This window comes from Mesoplodon bidens (genome assembly GCF_964165515.1).
Source record: "Mesoplodon bidens genome assembly, chromosome: 19".
Lineage (NCBI taxonomy): Eukaryota > Metazoa > Chordata > Mammalia > Artiodactyla > Ziphiidae > Mesoplodon > Mesoplodon bidens.
In genome coordinates, this window is record NC_138179.1 from 8,956,454 (window position 1) to 8,977,865 (window position 21,412).

The 21,412-nt window shown below is 40.1% G+C and overlaps 1 protein-coding gene across 3 annotated transcripts in view; it reads right to left on the minus strand.

The window, feature by feature from the left end:
* Positions 1-21,412, minus strand: part of ACACA (acetyl-CoA carboxylase alpha) — a 235,849-nt gene that overhangs the window by 136,384 nt on the left and 78,053 nt on the right. For all 3 annotated transcript variants that reach the window (XM_081219599.1, XM_081219598.1, XM_081219597.1), the window contains exons 12-25: positions 21,038-21,208; positions 19,899-20,060; positions 18,869-19,032; positions 15,165-15,315; positions 13,865-13,968; positions 12,009-12,090; positions 11,178-11,323; positions 9,086-9,236; positions 8,776-8,910; positions 8,273-8,419; positions 7,283-7,471; positions 6,402-6,502; positions 5,555-5,643; positions 880-1,004 (exon numbers count right to left, since the gene is read on the minus strand). In XM_081219599.1, the coding sequence (XP_081075725.1) occupies positions 880-1,004; positions 5,555-5,643; positions 6,402-6,502; positions 7,283-7,471; positions 8,273-8,419; positions 8,776-8,910; positions 9,086-9,236; positions 11,178-11,323; positions 12,009-12,090; positions 13,865-13,968; positions 15,165-15,315; positions 18,869-19,032; positions 19,899-20,060; positions 21,038-21,208 (1,917 nt within the window). The remainder of the gene's footprint in view (positions 1-879; positions 1,005-5,554; positions 5,644-6,401; positions 6,503-7,282; positions 7,472-8,272; positions 8,420-8,775; positions 8,911-9,085; positions 9,237-11,177; positions 11,324-12,008; positions 12,091-13,864; positions 13,969-15,164; positions 15,316-18,868; positions 19,033-19,898; positions 20,061-21,037; positions 21,209-21,412) is intronic.

Below are 21,412 nucleotides of genomic sequence, written 5' to 3' on the forward strand. Positions count from 1 at the left end.
GGAATTAAGGTACCGAGAATGCCAATTCCACAAAGGGACAAGGAAGAAAAGCACAGGAGCAAAAAGGTACTATAGTCTCCAAAAAACACAAACATGCAGCAGCAAGGCAATTAATTGCTCATGGGGTAGAGGGGCTCTAAGAATAGTCCTATTGTTCTCTGATTCCTAGAATTAACTCAACCTGAAAAACCGAGCAGTAGAGAACTTACAAATCATCTTTAAAAATCCTTAAGTCCACAAAAATTCTACCCACTGGTCACATGTACATCAGTCCTATTCGCGTTTACTAGTCTCACCTCTCCTTCCCTCTTTCTACTAATTCTCAAATTACTAGGTTATAGGGACAAAAGCTACTACCAATACAATAATCCGAGCTTAGATGTCCATGTCAATAAAACAGAAAGGGACCACAGAAGATGAGGAGTACATTTAAATTTCTTTGGTGGGGGAGGAACAGTATTACATTTCTAACAGTTACTTTTTTGTTATTCAGTTTTGGATGTGAGAACATTCATGGAACAAACAAGCGTTGTAACAGAAAAGTATACACTGGCTGGATAAGACTAAATATTAAAGCTACCGTCACTAGTGACAAGAGGAAAAAGGAAGCATGGGGCATCTCTAAGCAGAGCGAAGAGATTTGAGTTCCCATGTAAGATTATATGCACAATTGGCAGAACAGTCCTTTTCTGACTGGAGCAGGTTCCTTAAGGTCAAGGACAAAGACAGGTAGGAGACATTGTTAATCTACAACCCAAGCCCCACTCATCCCACAATCACAGAAGGCAGGAGCTTCTCCTCTGACCACAGCTGTCACAAGGAGAAATGCTTTTTTCATATCATCAACCATCTTTACAGGTTCTGAAAAATGGTACTCACAATAAGCATTGTGACCAGAAGATTCTTCTTGGTGACTTGAGCGTGAGAGAAGATGTAGTTCAGTACCGTGTTCATGTCACTCTTGTTCTCCTCCCGAAGGGCGAACACGCATTTGTCATAGTGACCTGTAAGCAGCAAAAGGAAGTGATCCTCACCCACGTATGAGTGTTCACGTTTACATGCTACTTGTGTGTTTTCTACTGTCTCTACTTAGAAAACTGATAAGAAGTGAGAAGAAATACCATAAGAATTTTCTTAGATGGATATGTATAGAAGTCGCAGTGTTGTTTAGCAAAAGCGACCCGAGGCTAGGAGTCAGGCAATCCGGTATAAGACCTGGGCTCAAAGCCTAGCTCTGTTACCAATTTACTGTATGCTCCTGGGCAAGTCACTTTACCTCTCTAAGGTTTATTTTCATTAAAAAAAATTTTGACAGATCGGGGAAGGGTGCATCTTACTGAGGAGTTGGGGATAACCCCAACCCCCTACCCTGACTCTAAACTCTCTCATTTAGCTTCCTGGAATGATTTCCTTACAAGAGAGGGTTCGGCTGCTTAAAAACAAATGTCAATACCATTAAACCCCAGCTAGAGATTCTGGCTCCATGTCTGACTTACTGAAAATGTTTCACCCTAACTAGGAGGAACAGTTTTAGCTCAAAAATAAAACACCAAACTTATCAATGTCCACAAGAAGGATGGCTGCTACCTCTGGAACCAACATTTTCCCCCAGAAGTCCATAAAGCAGCTAAGCAATGCCTAGAAATTCCAAATCCAAACTAAGGCATAGATCAGGGAGAACCTTGCATGAAGTCAAAAGGTCTGTAGGGAGAGTACAGCTGTGTATATTTTCATTGGCCTTTCACAAGGCCACCAGGGGCAGGTTAGTTCTGCCTAGCAGAGCTATGTTTTGCAACAGAAGCATAAGCTTCAGGTATACTGTAGTGATATCTACCATGGGATACAAGTAATACTCAGTTCTTTAAAAACAGCTTACCTCAGAATTAAATTTCCAAGCAAAGCAGAATTAATGTTTGAATAGTCTCAAGGGTCAGAATTCTATGAAAATAGTAAAGGATTATCACCTTACTTCAGCCTGCAGGTTAGGTTACAAACCAAAACAGTGGCATTCAAACTGCATTACCATGGATTCCTCAGATACTGAATACAATCAACCAAGGCAACTCTGCTTTTATCTATTTTAAATATTAGAGATTGACATAAGATTTCTTTTCAAAATAAAACTAAATATATTTGAAAAACAGTGGGCTACAATATTTAGAGAGCTGCTAATGTCATAAAAGACCCATTTAGAACAAAATGGAAGCTGTTTAAAAATTGGTTGTCCTATATAAATTCATATTTCTCCTGACCAAAACTTAGCTTTGAAGTGACAACAGAAATATATCTTGGTAACAGAAATTACTAGAACTGGGGGAAATAAAAAGAATATTTACCCAAGGAGAGGCAGTGGAGACACTCAGCAGAAAGAAAGCAATGATACCAAGTGCCTCTTTCTAAAAACTTTTTATTGTGAAGTATACATACCAAAGAATAAATAAACACCCAAGTAACTACCATCTATCTTAACAGAACATTTTTAGTATCTTTGAAGGATCCAATGTGCTCCTCCTCAAAATCAACCACTAAGCTGAATTTTATGTTAATCATTCTTCTGCTCCTCTTTACATTTATCACAAATGTATACATAGTTTCATTTTTCCTGTTTTCAACTTGATAACAATGGAATCATTGTGTATGGATCATTCTGTAACTTGTTTCTTTCCCTCACCATTATGTTTTTGAGATTCATCTTCTGTTCATGTGTGTACCTTGGTTCATCTGTTTTCACTGCTGAAGAGTAATCCATTGCAGGAATATACTAAAATTCAATTATCTATTCTACTTGTGTATATTTGGGTTGTTTCCAGTCTTTTTTGCTATTCATGAATAACACTGCCACAAACAGTACTGTATATGTGTCCTTAATAAACATGTGTAAAAGTTTCTCTAGAGTATATCATCGAAAAGTGAAATTGCTAGGTTGAAAAGTATAAATAAGTTGAACTCCATTAGGTACTGACAAACTGTTTTCCAAAGTGGTTGTACCAATTTGCATTTCTGCTTACAGAAGTGGTGGAAGATGATGTGCCAATCTTACTGGGGTTTTGGTTCACATTTCTCTAATTAGTAATAAGACTGAACATCTTTTCATGCGTTTGTGGATTATTTATGCTTCCTCTTTGGTGAATTATCTTTTTATATCTTTTGCCCATTTTTCTATTAGGTTGTCTTTTACTTATTGATTCAAAGCAGTGCTCTATAGATTACAGATACTAATCCTTTCTTAATTGTCATGATTTGTAAATATTTTCTTCCACATTGTGGCTTGTAGTTTCAGTCTTTTTATGGTAGCTTTTCACTAACAAAAGTTCTTACGTGAGGTCAAATTACTTATCCTTTTCCTTTATAGTCTGTACTTGCTGGTCATTTTTTTTTTTAAGTTACCAGTAATTAAAAAAATATATTTATTTATTTATTTGGCTGCACCCGGTCTTAGTTGCAGCACGTGGGATCTTCGTTACCAGCATGCAGGATCTTGGTTGCAGCATTCGGGATCTAGTTCCCTGACCAGGGATGGAACCCGGGCCCCCTGCATTGGGGGTGTGGAGTCTTAGCCACTGGACCACCAGGGAAATCCCTGTACTTACTGGTCTTATATGACAAAATCTTCTCTGCCCTGAGGTCATAAGGATATCCTCCTAAAAATTTAGTAGCTTTGCCTCTTTAGTATATGTTTAAGTTTTCAATTCATCTGGAATTGATTTTTGTGTGTATCGTCTAGGTTAGGGATCATTTTTTTTTGGCAAATGAATAATCCTTTGTCCCAGCATCATTTATTGAAAAGTCTATCCTTTCCTCATGATTTACAATACCTGCTCTGCTGTAAAGTAAGTTTTCACCTATGCTTGCATCTGCTTCTGGGTTAACAGAACCAGTGTTCCATTGTTCTATTAATCTGCCCCTACACCAATATCACAATCTCTTCATTAATATGGCTTTATATTAAAATTTGATATTTAACTGGGCAAATACCTCCACAGTGTATTTCTTTAGAAGAATCTTGGTTACCTTTCCTTTCATGTAAATTATAGAATTAGCTTGACAAATTCCACAAAAATACACTAGTAAGATTTTTATCAGAATGTCAATGAATCTACAGATGAATTCAGGGAGAATCAACACTTTGCAAATATATATTCCAACCTAAGGCCATGATATTTATTTAGATCTTCTTTATTATTTTTACTGATTATAATTTTCTCCAAAAGAGGCTGCACATTTTTTGTTAGACTTACTCCTTAGAATTTCATATTTTGTGTTGCTATTTTACATGGAATATTTTTCCAAACTGCTCTTCTACATGATTGTTCCACTATAAAATTTGAATTTTGTAAATTGACTTTTGTATCCAGCAACTTTGTTAGATTTTAAATAATTCTAATAATAAATATGTGGATTTTTTGAGGCTTTCTAGGTAGACCTCATATCCTATCTAATAGTGGCTGATTTACTTCCTTACTCCTTTCTAATCCTCATACCTTTTCATTATTTTTCTTGTCTTACTGCACTGGCTGGGATATCTAGTATGATGCTGAATAGCAGTAATGATAGTATGTGTTGTTGTCTTATTCCTAATCCTAAAGAGAATGCTTTCAACATCTTACCACTAAGTATGATGCATCCTATAGATTTTTTTGTAGGAGAACGTTACATGATAAAAAGTTCCATTTCATTCTTAGTTGACTAAGAATTTATCATGAATGCATATTAAATTTTGTCAGATACTTTTATCATCCATATCTTAAGATGATGGCCATGTTTTTTCCTGTTTTAGTCTATTACATGATAAATGACATTAATCGGTTTTTCAAACATGAATCAAGCTTGCACCAGTGGGATAAAGCCAACTTCGTTGTGATCTATTATTTCACACATTGCTGCATTTAGTTTGCAATATTTACTTGAGTATTTCTCCTTGTCATGAGTGGGAGAGTCATCCTTTAAGGACTGGAAAAGGGAGCAAGACTGATAGAAGAAAATATTAGGTAATCTTTCAAATTCTGTGGTGTTTCACTGCCATCTTGTGGCAGAAAGCAGTATCAGCAGTATGTAGCTTTAAAATCAGCCAGGGTGTTTTAGAGACTTTGTACATCATTTAGTAAAGCTCTACAGAGAAAGCCAGGGATAAATTCCACCTAACTGATACACTGAAAAGCACTGGAAAATCTGAGCCTTTTTCAGAGGCCTGTGGTTCAATCCATGGATTAGCTGCTGAGAGGCAAGCTCTCTGGATAGGGTTTCTCAATTTCAGCCTGGTCGTGACTCAACCAGCTCTCACTGTACAAGGTCAAGAAGATGCCAATCTTCTGCTAGAAAAATTTTCTCAGCCCTCTCCCAGAAGCACACTGGATTCACAATCTCATCAAGCTGTGTTTTGTTGTTGTTCTTTCTTTGGTGCTAGTGAGATATAGAGGTTTAATTTTTAAGGGACTGGTGAAAGGAGGAAGAGTTTGTTAATGTCAAGTGTTAGTGACAGGATGGACTGGCTCAGCTGTTGCTCAGTCCTCGAGGGAATTGTTCCCAGATACAGAGTCCTCAGGAAGGAACTTACCATTCTGGAATTGCGTCTCTACTCGCAGGTACTGCCGCAGCAGGTCCATCACCACAGCCTTCATGTGGCCTCGGATACCACTGCGGTACCTGGGCAAACAGAAAAAGGTCCCCACTGAAAATCCTGACAGGCTAACACTGTTAAATAACAGACTATTACATAATAAACCCAGAGCCCAGATTTACTAGACTTTCTACCGAACTGCTTTCCTTCTAATACAGGACAGGACAGGAGACAGCCTAGAATCAACTAACCAGATCAATTTAAATTCAAGTCTAAAAGAAATATGGCTACAGACAAGATTTCTTTTTTCTTATAAAGGAATCAAGAAAAAAAGAGTGCAAAACAAAACCAAAAAACACTTGATAGCCCCACCTACCAACACCCTGGTTCAGTCCCCATTGCTAAGTTGAAACGATCACCACACCCTTGAAGTGGTTAAGGGGTATCTGAAAAGTTTATGAATATCTTAAAGTTGAAAATGTCCTCTGAAGGTTCCTTTAATCCAACAGCTGAGTCCATAAGCTAAGGAGAATAAATGTCAAATGGGGCCCTATGCCAGAAGAAAAATTAGGAGTTTCATGGAAATTGCAAGGAAAAAGAAAACGATGAGATTGCTGTGCCTTAATAATTGACAGAAAGATGCAGAATAAAGTCATCAGAAACACTGAGTATGGGAGCTAGCTCACGATTCTAAGATATTTAGTAGATATAACATATTTTCTAAGATAGAGGTGCTTTTTAATTTCTCTAAGTCAAACCTGAAGTAAACCTCTTTGTGACTACTTAGAAGAAGGGAAGGTATGGGGATGCGCAGGTCTGGGAATCTGGAGTTCCATGTAACTACCTCTGCACCAGCTGGACAATGCTCTGAGTGTTCATGAAGAAGACTTCCCGTTCAGATTTCCGGTTCAATGTAGCTGCGTGGCTATCTAGGATGTTGGCAATCTAAAGTATAAGAAAAGGAAAAAAAATGAAGCCCAGCCCTGTAAAGGGACCCAAAGCATTAGCCTGCATAGCATCAACACTAGGAATCTTCTTAATTTTTTTTTTTTTTTTTTTTTTTTTTTTTTTTTTGCGGTAGGCGGGCCTCTCACTGCTGTGGCCTCTCCCGTTGCGGAGCACAGGCTCCGGACGCGCAGGCTCAGCAGCCATGGCTCACGGGCCTAGCCGCTCTGCGGCATGTGGGATCTTCCCAGACCGGGGCACGAACCCGTGTCCCCTGCATCGGCAGGCGGACTCTCAACCACTGCGCCACCAGGGAAGCCCTATTCTTAATTTTAACATGACACTTTCTATCTTTCACATGTTGAGAGTAGCTGCAAGTTACCTGGTATAGTTTAGGGGCTCATTCATGATAAATAAGAAAGCAAAGGGTAATAAGTATGCTGCTGAGATAGTAAGGAAGCCTCTGATGATAGAACTACAAATATCCTCCTACTCTAAATTCACAAAAATACTTCTAATTAAGGCACAGCCCCAAGAACAAAACTCTATGGGATACATGGCCAATATGCTTTCCTCTTAACCACAGATACTTTACATTTCACACACAGTACTTACCTTATTGGGCTTGTATCATGAAGCAGTTTTGTAAAGGGCACAATGCTTAAAACTTCAAAAGCACAACATCCAGACAGTAAGGAGGATCCAAACAGGAAGGAATCCTACAACATGAACTCTAGCATGGGCAGCCAGTAGAAAATGACAGTGTTACCCTATAAATACCTGCTGGCTGGGAAACTGACAGAGGACTGATGTGATGTTGCTAGCATACTGAGCCATTTCCTTCTTGATAGACTTCTCCACATTGAGGGGGATACGACCAGAGACACTGGTCATGATATCCTGCAGTTCTAGGAGAGGCAAGGAGGGATCTCTGAGGGTCTTCATCAACCGTTCAACCCAGTCTTTCACCTGAGAAAAAGGAAATAATAAAATAGGAACCAGACAAAATTAACACAATCCCCCAAATAAAACAATATATCTGAATTCACTACCATATAGTACAGGCGTACTGTGCTTTACTGTGCGTTGCTTTATTGCACTTCGCAAATATTGCATTTTTTACAAATTTCAATTTGTAAAACCCTGTGTTGAGCACCATTTTCCCAACAGCATTTGCTCACTTCATGTCTCTGTGTCACATTTTAGTAATTCTTGCACTGCTTCAAACCCTCCACCAGCAAAAAGATTACAACTCAATGAAGGCTCAGATGATGGTTAACATTTATTAGCAACAGAGCATTTTTTAATTTAGGCATGTACATGTTTTTAGACATAATGCTATTGCACACTTAATAGACTACAGTATAGTGTAAACATAACTTTTCTATGCACTGGGAAGCCAAAAATTTCATGTGACTTGCTTTCTTGTAATACATGTTTTATTGCGGTGGTCTGGAACCAAACCCACAATATCTCCGAGGTCTGCCTGTACTTACTTTGAAATTGCAATATAAGCACCTAACATGGTCTTTATTCTCTGGTTTAAATTCCAATTAAATGCGAAGTCAATAACAGAGATAAGAAGCAAGGACTTAAAGACTTCAAATTCCACAGCTAATGGTGGGAGAGTTTTGGATCAAACAGCTTTCTTTTTCTCCCTCTTAAAAAAAAAAAAATCCTTACGTGACTTTTAAACTATCTTAGAGAACAGGTACCCTATTATGTATACGCCTTCCCCCACACCACCTCCCCAAGAAAAGTGATTCATACCCTGCTGCTAAAGAAAGGATCTGGAAGGCAGTATCCATTCATCACGTTGACCAAATTATCCAGGACATAGTGGAATACTCGATGGAGCTTCTCGCCTCTGAGTGCTGTGCTCTGGATCCGTGGCAGACTGCCTGTGTGAAGCTCAGCCTGTCAATCCCAATGAGAGATCAAGTCATCCACTACCTTCTATTCAGGGTACAAACACACCACTGCAACTTAGATTCATCATGCAAAATCAAGACTCCTCTTCACCATACCCAGTTACAAAGAGAGAAGGCAACGGAGGAAGCATCATAAGGAAGATCACGGAATCTTAGTATCATAATAACTCTTACAAATTCTAGTTCCATAATACCAAAGGCACACATACAAGCCATAAGATCGGGCTAAAAAGCTTAAGGAAAAACTGGAAAACCAAGGACTGAAATCACTTGCCTTTCCAAACTACTGTTACCATGTAATCAGCTCTTGGAGAGCAATATTAAAAGTATCTTCCTACTCACCTGCTGGACCTTGCTGGGGTTGTCCAGCTGCATTTTGGCTATTACACAGCCTGGGTCAAGAGCTGCTCCAGGCCGCTTGACATAATGGATACAGCCAGACTCTGCAGCTGTTAAGGTCATTACCATCTTCATGACCTACAGTGAAAAATAAAATCTCTTAGGACTTAGCTTTAGGGATTAATGACAGCCACTGATACTTCCCCTTTCTATTTTCTATTTCCTTTCTGTTACTCTTGAGGCCTAGTCAATCCCAGCCAACTCTTGTCCCACCTTCCCTCCCATGGCCCGGAAGCCCAATCACCACCCTGACCTCGATCTCAGCATAGCACTGGCCAGCGAACACATGGCCTCCATCCTCCACAATGTACTGGATTAACTTCCCAGCAGAAGGTGAGCGCATCACTGAAGGGTCATTTTCCTTCTCAAAAACACAGGTTTTATTGCCAATCGTGATGCGATACCTAGGAGGTAAGTGGGAGTATGTAAGTCAATAAAGCACCTCAAATTGTAAAAGATAATGGTAGGATAATGTCAATCTTAAAAAAAAAACCTGGGGCTTCCCTGGTGGCGCAGTGGTTGAGAGTCTGCCTGCCGATGCAGGGGACGCGGGTTCATGCCCCGGTCCGAGAAGATCCCACATGCCACGGAGCGGCTAGGCCCGTGAGCCACGGCCGCTGAGCCTGCGCGTCTGGAGCCTGTGCTCCGCAACAGGAAAGGACACAACAGTGAGAGGCCCACATACCGCAAAAAAAAACCAAAAGAGAAAACCTGAGGGCTTCCCTGGTGGCGCAGTGGTTAGGAATTCGCCTGCCATGCAGGGGACACCGGTTTGAGCCCTGGTCCGGGAAGATCCCACATGCTGAGGAGCGGCTAGGCCCGTGCGCCAGAACTGCTGAGCCTGTGCCCTGGAGCCTGCGAGCCACAACTACTGAGCCCACGAGCCACAACTACTGAAGCCCGTGTGCCTGGAGCCCGTGCTCCACAACAAAAGAAGCCACCACAATGAGAAACCCACGCACTGCAACGAAGAGTGGTCCCTGCTCGCCGCAACTAGAGAAAGCCCGTGTGTAGCAGCGAGGACCCAGTGCAGCCAAGAATAAAAAAAAAATAGAAAAAAAAAAAAAAAAAGAAAACCTGAAAACTTCATTCTACACACACACACAGCATTTATTGGATCCTTTTAAAAAATTAATTAATTAATTAATTAATTTGGTTGCACTGGGTCTTAGTTGCAGCTCACAGGCTCCTATAGTTGCGGCTTGCTGGCTCCTTAGTTGTGGCAGGTGGGCTCCTCAGTTGCGGCATGCATGTGGGATCTAGTTCCCTGACCAGGGATCCAACCCGGGCCCCCTGCACTGGGAGCGCAGAGTCTTAACCACTGCGCCACCAGGGAAGTCCCTTGCATCTTTGTTTACAATGCCAAATAACTCAAATTTCCTTCAATAAGGGTCAGATTAAATGAATTATGATACATCCATATAATGGAATAATATACAACCATTAAAAATAGGTACTTCCATCAAGAAAAAAAAAAATGAAGGTGATGCTGATGTAATAGCTACCATTTTTTGAACTCTTACTATATCACAGACAATGTTCTACAACCTTTCCATGTGTTAATTCAGTTAATTACCACAGCCACACTGCATGATTGGTGTTGAACAGTATAAAAAATGTTAAAGGAAAAAATAAGGTACAGAACTAAATGTTATTTTTATTTGTGAATATATTTAAAAGAAAAACAGTATGTACATATATGTAACTTGTATATACGTACAAAATTACTGCAAAAACATATGAGACTGTTAACAGCGGTAGCATATTAAAAAAGGGAATTTATTTTTCATGGTCTGCCCACACAGGAGTGGCAGAGAGACAATTTTTTTAAATTCATTCATTCGTTCGTTCGTTCATTCATTTATTTATTTATTTATGGCTGCGTTGGGTCTTCGTTGCTGAGCGCGGGCTTCCTCTAGTTGCGGCGAGTGGGAGCTGCTCTTCGTGTGGTGCGTGGTCTTCTCATTGCCGGGGCTTCAGTAGTTGTGGCACGCGGGCTTTGGTAGTCGTGGCTCGCAGGCTCTAGAGCGCAGGCTTAGTAGCTGTGGCACACGGGCTTAGTTGCTCCGCGGCATGTGGGATCTTCCAGATCCAGGGCTCGAACCTGTGTCCCCTGCATTGGCAGGCGAATTCTTAACCACTGCGCCACCAGGGAAGCCCAGAGACAATGTTCTTAATTATAAATACTTCTTAATACTCTTGAAATTTTTGTTAAGTGCATGTACTGTTTGTTTTTAATTAGTATAGAATCCACAAAAAGACCTTGAAAAATCCCAAGAGTTAGTGACTACTGAGAGACAAGACTGATACAATGACCAGCAAATGGACCTTAAACAGCCACTCACCTATCCACCTCCTCCTTCATGTACGTGGTATAACTGCTGCCGTCATAGGACAAGAGCAGTCCTCCGTCACTCAGCCGATGCACATCTACTTCCACACACGAGCCATGCATGATCACCACGTAGGAGTTCGGGGACTGTCGAGTCACCTGTAGGAAATGAGAACCCAAAGAGACAAGTCAGTGTGTCCCTTCCAGGGGGAGTCCCGGACAAAATTTCGGTATCTTAGAGATCTAGGTAAGAAAGCTCTGCCAGAGAGGAAGGAAATTCATGGCACTGGTGTTCTGAACACTAGTGTCTGTCGGCATGGCTCAGCCTTGCTGCAAACGAAGAGGGGGGACCTTAGATGCATCTCCCTGCTCTGGTTGCTCTCTGTCTCCTTTATCTCTTGGCTGCATATGTGAAATTAAGCAACAGCTAAAACATTTTCAGGGAATCATAAAATACTGCTTTGACACAAGGCTACTGACACTAATGATGAGTATAATTTCACTAACACCCAGCCCTGCAGTAAACCAAACTTTCACCCCACCTCTTTTTTTTTTTTTTTTTTTTTGTGGTACGCGGGCCTCTCACTGTTGTGGCCTCTCCCGTTGCGGAGCACAGGCTCCGGATGTGCAGGCTCAGTGGCCATGGCTCAGGGGCCTAGCCGCTCCACGGCATGTGGGATCTTCCCAGACCGGGGCATGAACCCGTGTCCCCTGCATCGGCAGGCGGACCCTCAACCACTGTGCCACCAGGGAAGCCCTCACCCCATCTCTTGACATAAAGGAAGCAAGTTGACAAAGAGAGAGGCAAAAAGTACAACGTTGGCTTCAGTGGGGTTCAGCTTACCTTCAGTACATACTTGACACCCTCATAGATAAGTTCAACATCTACTGTATTCAGAAGTGTATGAGCAGAAAGGACTTGACCCCTGAAAGAACAACAATGTGAGAGACACTTCCAGAAAGTTCTAAAACTTTACAAGGGAATCTCAAAGGTTATCAGTTATAGCATTTCCTGGAATATTAAGACTGAAAACAACCCAAAGGACCATCATCAGTAAGGGACTGATATATGTTACCAAAAAGCCATATAATGGAATATTATGCAGCCATTAAAAAAAGAAAGATGAAGCTCTTTATGCACTAATATGAAATACTCTCTAAAATACACTGTTAAATGAAAAAAGCAAGTGAAATTGTGTAGGATAGCTTCAGAGTACGCTACCACTTGTGTTTAAAAAAAATAGGTGGTAGGAAGAAACAAATATTACATATATATGCTTATATAACTTACCATATGTCTGAAAGATTACAGACAAAGACTGGTAATGTGGGTTGCCTACAGGGAAGGAAACTGGGTGGCCAGGGAACAGAGGTAAGAAGGAGACCTTTCACTACATACCTTTTTGTGCCTTTTGAATTTTAAACCATGTGAATATATTACCTGTTCTTAAAAAAAAATAAAATTAAAACTTAAAAAAAGAGAAAAGCTCCAGTGCAATCAACCCTCATCTACCCCTATCAACTGAATTTTATTTGGGGTCTTAAAAAAAAAAGGCAGTAGGCCACGGCTGGGTGTAGGGGAAAGGGAAGGACATTGCCAAGGAAGGAAAGAAACACTATCAAGAAAGACTTTGATGATAATTAAAGGAGGGAGTAAAAATGCAAGTGAGGCAAGTTGTTAATAATGGGTGAATCTGGACAAAGAATACATAGAAGTTGTTTGTATTATTCACGCAATTCTTCTGTAAGTCTGAAATTATTACAAAACACAAGTTTTAAAAATAAATTTAAAGTAACGTTAAAAAGGTAAGGGGAGTTCGTAGAGGAGAGATTACGTGTGACTTATCTGTACACCAGTAGGGAAACCATTTACCTAGGTTAGAGATTGCATGTTGAAGAATAGAAATGAGTATGGCTCGAGTGGTAAAAAGGCTCCATAGTATATAGGGAGTTGGAAGTCACTCTGAGGGATTTAGATCTGATACAGAAGGGAAATGTGAGCTGATGAAGGTTTTAGTGCATAAGTGTAACATAGTGAAAGATTTTCATGGTAAGACTTGAACAACTGAAATCTCAGTTCAATTTTAAAAATTTTGTTTCTTTTCTTCCTTTCAGACACCTCAAAATGGAGCTGATATAAGTCTAACAACACAGAAAGAATTAAAGTGCCTGTGATTAAAGTGCTATAAAATGATTAGCCTTGTGGACAATTCCTCCAGGGACTCAAAGGCAGAGCTCAGTCTTTAGAACCAGTGTTGGAAATAAGTTTAGCCCCACACATACTTGAAAGACTCATGAGGTCATCTTGAATATCAGCCTCAATTATTAATTCCTGAAATTTTGCAGGTCATATATGAAATATTCAGGGTTCCTTGCTAGAGTAAAACACCAGATTTTCATCACCAGGGCTTGGAGAAATGTGATGCTTGTACAGAACAGAATGTTTACTTCAGCTGGACTCCAGTTTTTAAAAAGCAACCTATTCTAACTGTGGTATAAACCAATTTCTAGAATCTGCCCTTAGAACCCCAAAATCATTTGCCATAAACTCCTACATCCCTTCTCTCCCCTGCCTCCATGGTCAGTGAATAACAAGTAGCACTCACAAGCTGCCAGGAACAGAGAGAAGAATAAATGGGCCTCAGTCCTGCACTCAGGACCACTGGTTAGCTTGCACAGACTATGAGAAGCAAAGCCTACCTCTCTAAGGAGTGAAGGAAGTTGGAGATGCTATTCCGCAGGCTCACATCTGCCACGTGGAGAGCCCCACACACAACTCCCAACATGGTGTCAGGTCGCTCTGCCTGAAAAGAAGGAAAAGAGGGCAGATCAAAAGCAGGGTCACTTGGCACCATGGCCCCTCAATTTAAATCAGGCTCAAATGTGCTGTGAAGAATCAGCTACCATTGAGAGTCTCCATCCTTATTGTCCAACTGATTTTTTTTTTAACATTTACTCTTTTTTTAAAAGTTTTTATTTTTATTTTTATTTATTTTATTTATTGATTTTTGGCTGCATTGGGTCTTCGTTGCTGCACGTGGGCTTTCTCTAGTTGAGGTGAGCAGGGGCTACTCTTCATTGTGGTGCGTGGGCTTCTCATTGTGGTGGCTTCTCTAGTTTCAGAGCACGGGCTCTAGGCGTGCAGGCTTCAGTAGTTGCAGTATGCGGGCTCAGTAGTTGTGGCTTATGGGCCCTAGAGCGCAGGCTCAGTAGTTGTGGCACACGGGCTTAGTTGCTCCGTGGCATGTAGGATCTTCCTGGATCAGGGCTCGAACCCGTGTCCCCCTGCATAGGCAGGCGGATTCTTAACCACTGTGCTACCAGGGAAGCCCCCAACTGATTTTTGAGACAAAAACACTTTTATTTTTAGAATCTGAATAGAGGTCTTATTTGAATAGAGATGAAAAACACCTTTCCCTCCACCCTCCCTAAGATTTCCACTGAGCCAATCGAAGAGTAGCTCAAAAACAAGCTTTTGTCACAAATAAACTTCAAAAGGTACAAAGATTTGGCTACTGATAGTCTCAAAGAAAAATGGTGCATAACCAAAATTTGGGCCTCCAACTAATTTACATGAATCTAACAATTTTATACAAAATCTTGAGTAATTTATATTAGCCCAGCAATTCAGGAACCAAGGGTAACTTCTGTTGATTAAAATGAGGCCCCTCTCATCAGTGCTTGGTAGATAGATGTAGAAGTTGGTAACTGAACCAGACTTAACATCAAGTGAAGAAAGAGAAAGTATTTCAATCCCTGCGTGCCTCTCTTCAAATATACCCTTGGAAGTAATACTACAACCTATAAAGTGACTGTGTAACACAGGCACAAGAACTCTTACGGTGCTGAAATCACACTGACTCCTAGATTGTTCCACATAGACCAAGAACAATTCAGATTAGAATCAAATAAATTTTATCTAGCGGCATGGACTGATCACACCGCAAGCCTATAAAAACCCAATCCCAGAAGCTGTTTGGGTAAGTGGAGAAATACACACCTGTACTTTTTCTGCTATCAGTCTGTCCAGCCAGCCAGTGTCAATTCTATTCATCTGAAAGCTTTCAGTCTCCAACAATTTGATCAGGTATTCGACTGTAGTTCGAAAGTCGCCCCGGATAGATAGTTCCTTCAAAGCCACCACCATGTTTCTGGGAGAAGGACAGAAGCAGATCTGTTTCAGCAACAAATGTTTTAGTGTTTTTCAATCATTTTCAAGAATTGTTTCATTCCTTTAGAGTTTCAGGAGGCGGGGGAGAGAGACAGACAGTTCCAAGAACAAATGAGGGTGCAGATATATACGTGCTCATTCCAGATAGAATTTTCAAGAAGTCAGCAAACTTACGAGTCTGACTAATTTTACCATAAGAGCATCGGCAGATCACATACATTTCATTATACGGAACACAGAACAAATTATCTGCAAACGACCCAGTTTTCACTGTTCCCATCATTCCATTCATTTATTGCTGGCTAACGAGAATTAGGGCGTAATTCTCCCCTCCTTACACCTTTTTTATTTAGGTAAAGTTTACATTTAATAAAATATACTTAAGTATACTGTTCAGTGAATTTTTACAAACACTAATACCTTAATTTAAAGGTTTCCATACAATGGAGGTAACTGGCTGGGGAAAGTCAGGTATTATCCTGACACTGAATGTAAGAGTGGTGTTTTTTTTAAGCTGCATTTTAGCCATCTGTGGAATGACTTGCTCATTACTTTGATTACTTTCCAATTAAGTGTTAAATGATCTAACTTTAACAAAATTTCAAATACCATGGGGTTTTTCCCTGTGTATTTCTGCCCAGTGTTATGCTGAACAGGGCAGGTCCCTACTTCAACAAATATTTATGATGCATCTCACAGACTGAAGACACATACTAGACTCGTAAGGGACAGAGAATGTGGAGACAATAGTCACTTAAAAAATATATGACATAATATCATAAATACCAGTAGAGAGATATAAGCAAAGTGTGGAGCGGTTCTAAGAGGGGAGAAAATCCACCTCCCTATGGTTTCATAAAGAATGTGAGATCTGACATAGAAAACAAACTTATGGTTACCATAAGGGGAAAGGGAGGGGGGAGGGATAAATTAGGAACATAAGATTAAGTGATACAAACTACTATACATAAAATAGATAAGCAACATGTTTTTACTGAATAGCATGGGGAACTATATTCAATATCTTATAATTACCTATAATGGAAAATAATCTGAAAAAAACACACATATATAACGGAATCACTTTGCTGTACACCTGAACTAATACAATATTGTAAATCAACTATTCTTCAATTAAAAAAAAGAAAAAGAAAGTGGGATCTGAAATGGGATAAAAGTTAAGCTGGGATTATGACTGTGACAGAAATATTTTTCCAAGTGGTCCAGGAGTTCTCAGCCTAGAACATTATTCTGTTTCCCACCTCTACCCTCCTCTCTATGCCCTATCACAGCCTGGCTTATTCCTATACATATTTCAGATATCAATCTAGATGTCACTTCCTTTTGCGAAACCTTCCCTGACCCTTTCTGGACTGAGTTAGCTGACTCAGCTCTACGCTCCTGTAACACCCTTACGTAATCCCACTATCAGAGATAGCACTTCCTACATTGTGTTCAATTGCTTATTTGCCTCTCTTACTCTGGATCATAAAGTTCCATGAGGGCACAGACCCTATCTTGATCCTCATTATATTGTCAGAGCCATTAGATATTCAGTAAATATTTGTTGAATGGAGTGAATGAATGGATGGACAGAGGGAGTAGCAAGAACAAAGGGAAAAAGGAAATAAATTAGGGGTTGTGTTCAGGGAATGTTATGATTGAAGCAGAGGGTATGAGGACAGGAATGAGGGGCAAGTCCATTCATTCAACAAACATCTACTGAATGCTTACTATGTTCAGGGGACACAGCAGCCGCAAGACAGACACAGTCTTGTTCTCATGGTATTTAGATTACCGTCTGCGGGAAATATGGGTTGGGGCTATTCTGGAGAAGAATATGAACACCAAGCAGAAGAATATAGACCTAATACAATGAAGAAAGAAGAAAGAAACTCTGAGCTGAAGAATGAACTTTAGCATGGTGTTAAGAAGCAAGTTTAGGGACTTCCCTGGCTGTCTAGTGGTTAAGACTCTGCGATTCCACTACAGGGGGGTGTGGGTTCGATCCCTGGTCAGGGAACTAAGATCCCGCATGTCACAAAGCGCAGCCAAAAAAAAGGGCAAGCTTATTGTAGAGACCATAATTTTCATATGCTAAACATTAACCTGGTAGCTTTACACTGTAGAGAAATGTACAGAGCAGGTCAGGAAGTAAGGAGCAAGGCTTTTGGAGCAGGTCATAAGACATGTCCTGTAGAGAATGCTCAGTGGTGCGCCAATCAGGACTGGAAACCTAAATACCAATAGCGGCCACTCTGGGGATGTAAATGAGTGAGGCAGACTGGATGGGAGCTGTGTGAACTAGAGAGTTCATGTTTCTTCTAAAAGAAGCAGTCACACAAAGCTTCAGTTAACTTTTGCCAAGTGGAATATAAAACCAACCATCATCCCATTTTATTAAGAGAAGACAGAAATCCATGTATTTATTTCAATCTCCCAATTTTTAAATATTGGTGATTTAAAAAAACTAACACTCTACAAGACAATCAAAACACATCTGTGGCTGTGACTAGTCGGAAAGCCACCAATTTGCAAGCTCTAGTGTAAACCTTCTTCACTTTGGCAAAGCAGGATAGGACTGTGAAAGAAAAAAAAAAGGCAACTTTTATACCAGATGGTTTTTCTGGTAGCATTGCTTTAATTCTGAAAACTCCACTTATAGCTTTGAATAAGTGGGAAGAGTTGTAGAGGACAAAATAGAGAAAAACTGAGATTTCCCAACTTCTAAAAACATTATTAAAAACCAACATTATTAATAAATACTTACTGATTACACAATCTATGTGTGCAGTTTAAAGGTCAAAGGAATAGTATTAAATGCTTGGTTCAAGTAAATAGACAATTAAAAAATAGAACTAGATCAATTTTGGATAGATCTTCTAAAATATCTAACCTGTCAAAATTACCTCCCAGAGCCCTACTTTTCAGGCAAGCAAAACTGCTATTAAATATTTAATGTTTACACTCAATAGAATATTAACTAATACTTATACCAGTTATATTATACGCTATGTGTATATTTCATAGCTCACTGAGGTCTCTCATATAAGCAATGTGGACAGTCCCCTTATGCCCTTTTCATGTAATAAGCAGTTTCATTTTATTATTTTAAATGGCTACGGGACATTTACAGCTATACCTTTATTTTGATGACAAATAACAGGTCTTATCTCTGACATATGTCAAGTTCTTGGACAAGAATCTACCTCCACCCCCAAATAACAACACCATTTCTATAGAAAAATATGATATCTTTAAAGAAATCAATTTTATAAGTTTATTAAAAACATTGAAAGCAAAAATACTTGAAAAGGCTCAGGGCAACAGACAGAAAAACATTTGCCAAACACTGAATAAATTTAACACAACATGAATGTAAGTACAGTCAAAGATATATTTCTTCAAGAAGGTTATTCATATTAGTACTTTTATAGCAATACATGATTCCCATTCCCATGCTCACATCTTCATTGAAGATTAGCACAAGTTTATTTATTCTCTGAAATGCAATCAAATGCTATTATACTCACGAAATTGCTTCCTCTCGGTTTTCTCCCCAGGAAAAGCAGTGACCGAACTGAGAATCAGCAAATTCATGAAGTCCCCCTGCAGCAGCAACACTGAAATAGCCCCAAACGTTCTTATTGCTGCGGAAATTCAGTTCCTGAACTGTTCCTGAGCTGGGCTTAAAACCCTGTTAGAAGATTCACAGATATAGAGAACAAACAAGTGGTTAACAAGAGGGAGAGGGAAGGAAGGAAAGGAAATATAGGGGTAGAGGATTAAGAAGTACAAACCAGTATATATAAAATAAACAAACTACAGGTGTATTGTACAGCACAGGGACTATAGTCAGTACTTTATAATAACTTAAAATGGAGTATACCGAATCACTATGTTGTACACCTGAAAATAATGTAATATTGTAAATTAACTACATGGAATAAATTTTTTTTTTGGGGGGGGGGGCGTACACGGGCCTCTCACTGCCGTGGCCTCTCCCGTTGCGGAGCACAGGCTCCGGACGTGCAGGCTCAGTGGCCATGGCTCACGGGCCCAGCCGCTCCGCAGCATGTGGGATCCTCCCAGACCGGGGCACGAACCCACGTCCCCTGCATCTGCAGGCGGACTCTCAACCACTGCGCCACCAGGGAAGCCCGCAATAAAATTTTAAAATCAAAAACAAAACAAAACAAAACCTTGTTAGAGAATGAAGAATATGAGATGATATTATATTTTCAAGGAAGAGAACGTTCATATACTCATTGTTCAGGTTCTGTGTAATCACACACACACAAAAGCAGAAATGATACACAAAAATCATAAAGGCTTGCGAGCCAATGTCCAGTGCTACGGACCCACTGAGGACTCTACAGTGACTAAATAGGTCTAAATGACCAATGGAACAGTGATTACTTATTTGTCTGCTCTGATGAAGCCTCTATGAATTTCCTTCTCCAGAGGAAGTCCCAAGATATTTCAGATATGCCCTCAGATAGCATCTTAATATTAAAGTTCACAGGGAAAAAAAAAGTGTAAACCTTTTAAGTGATGGGTTACCTCATCTGGATTTTCACTAGTGATCCGAGCAGCAATAACATGGCCCCTTGGGCAAGGAACATGAGCAGAATTTTCAAAATCAATGGGAGCATCACCCCAGGGAGATACCCCATACATCATACGGATATCCTTGATTCTGTACAAAGGGATCCCCATGGCAATCTGAAAGGTAATAAAACACACATCACTCATCTTTCACAGTTACTTGCCTTAAAATGTGGAAGCTATCAGATTTCTCATTTCAGTAGCCACCACCTAAAACACCCTATTTTTATAGCCTGCATCCTACATCATTGAATAGGTGACTCTAAGTTACTTGAAACAAAACACACGTAAGTTATTAAATACTCCCCACTCCTTAAAAAGTCCCCAAATCCCTAATGCAATAGACATGAGCTTCCCTCTAATTGTCATTTCCCCATCAAGGGATCAGAATGAAAATATCCAAGGGAAGAGTCAGTGTCAGTGGCTCTCCACGTTCAGACAGCTAAAAAAGTCCTAACTATGTCATAATTAGTTCATAATTATCGCCACAAACCACTGGAGAAAGTATATAAATCTTTATTTACTGGGTTCCTTAATAGGGACCCCTGGGGACCAGAAGGGGTTCCCAATGTGAGCAAAGAATATGTTATTTACAAATAATATCAAACTTCATCATGAACTATTACTCTGCTTCCCATAACATTTGTTTCCTGGGCTGAATGGAGAACATAATACCGACAGCCAGCACTTTACACATTATAAAAATAAATGTGTGCTGCCATACTCTTGCCATGAATAACCTCAGCCACCACTCTAAGGTGGAACTGCTTCAACTTAGAACACTAGGAAAAAGGAGGAGAGGACAATGACGATGTCTGTAAGGTTTCCTATAATTTAAACAACTGAGTAAAGCGTATTATTTGTGAAGTTTCTTTCTGATATAGGACATTTTATATCAGATGTGTCTGGCTAAAAAATAATAATATTCCTAGACTTGTACCGTATCAGGAAAACCAACCCACACATCCCAAGCCATAGATTGCAAGAGATGAGACGTCTTCTCTTATCAGACGCTGGTTGAACCAGTTTTGCAGGCATCTCTGACATTCCAAACTTCGGTAAGCAACTCTCTGATCAAGAGCAGGGTGACTCACCTGGAGCTGTGCCGCAGGGAGGTTGACATCGGCCACCATCTCTGTACAAGGGTGCTCCACCTGTAGCCGAGGGTTCAGTTCCAGAAAGTAGAAGCTGCCATCCTGGCTGTAGAGGTATTCCACAGTCCCAGCACTCACATAACCAACCATTTTGGCAAGTTTCACCGCACACTCAAAGAAGAAAGATAAGGCAACGTAAGTATGTCACTTTGTCCAGCTGATGGGCTACTACTTATCTATAGCTTCTCCCTCTCAGAGAGCCAGTGTTTATAAAGGCTTTTAGCCATGTGAGAGTGAATTTCACCCTCTCTGATTATTACACAAGATTCCTGCACAGGGAAGACAAACTCAGCTCAAAGGTGGGTGAAGACAGTG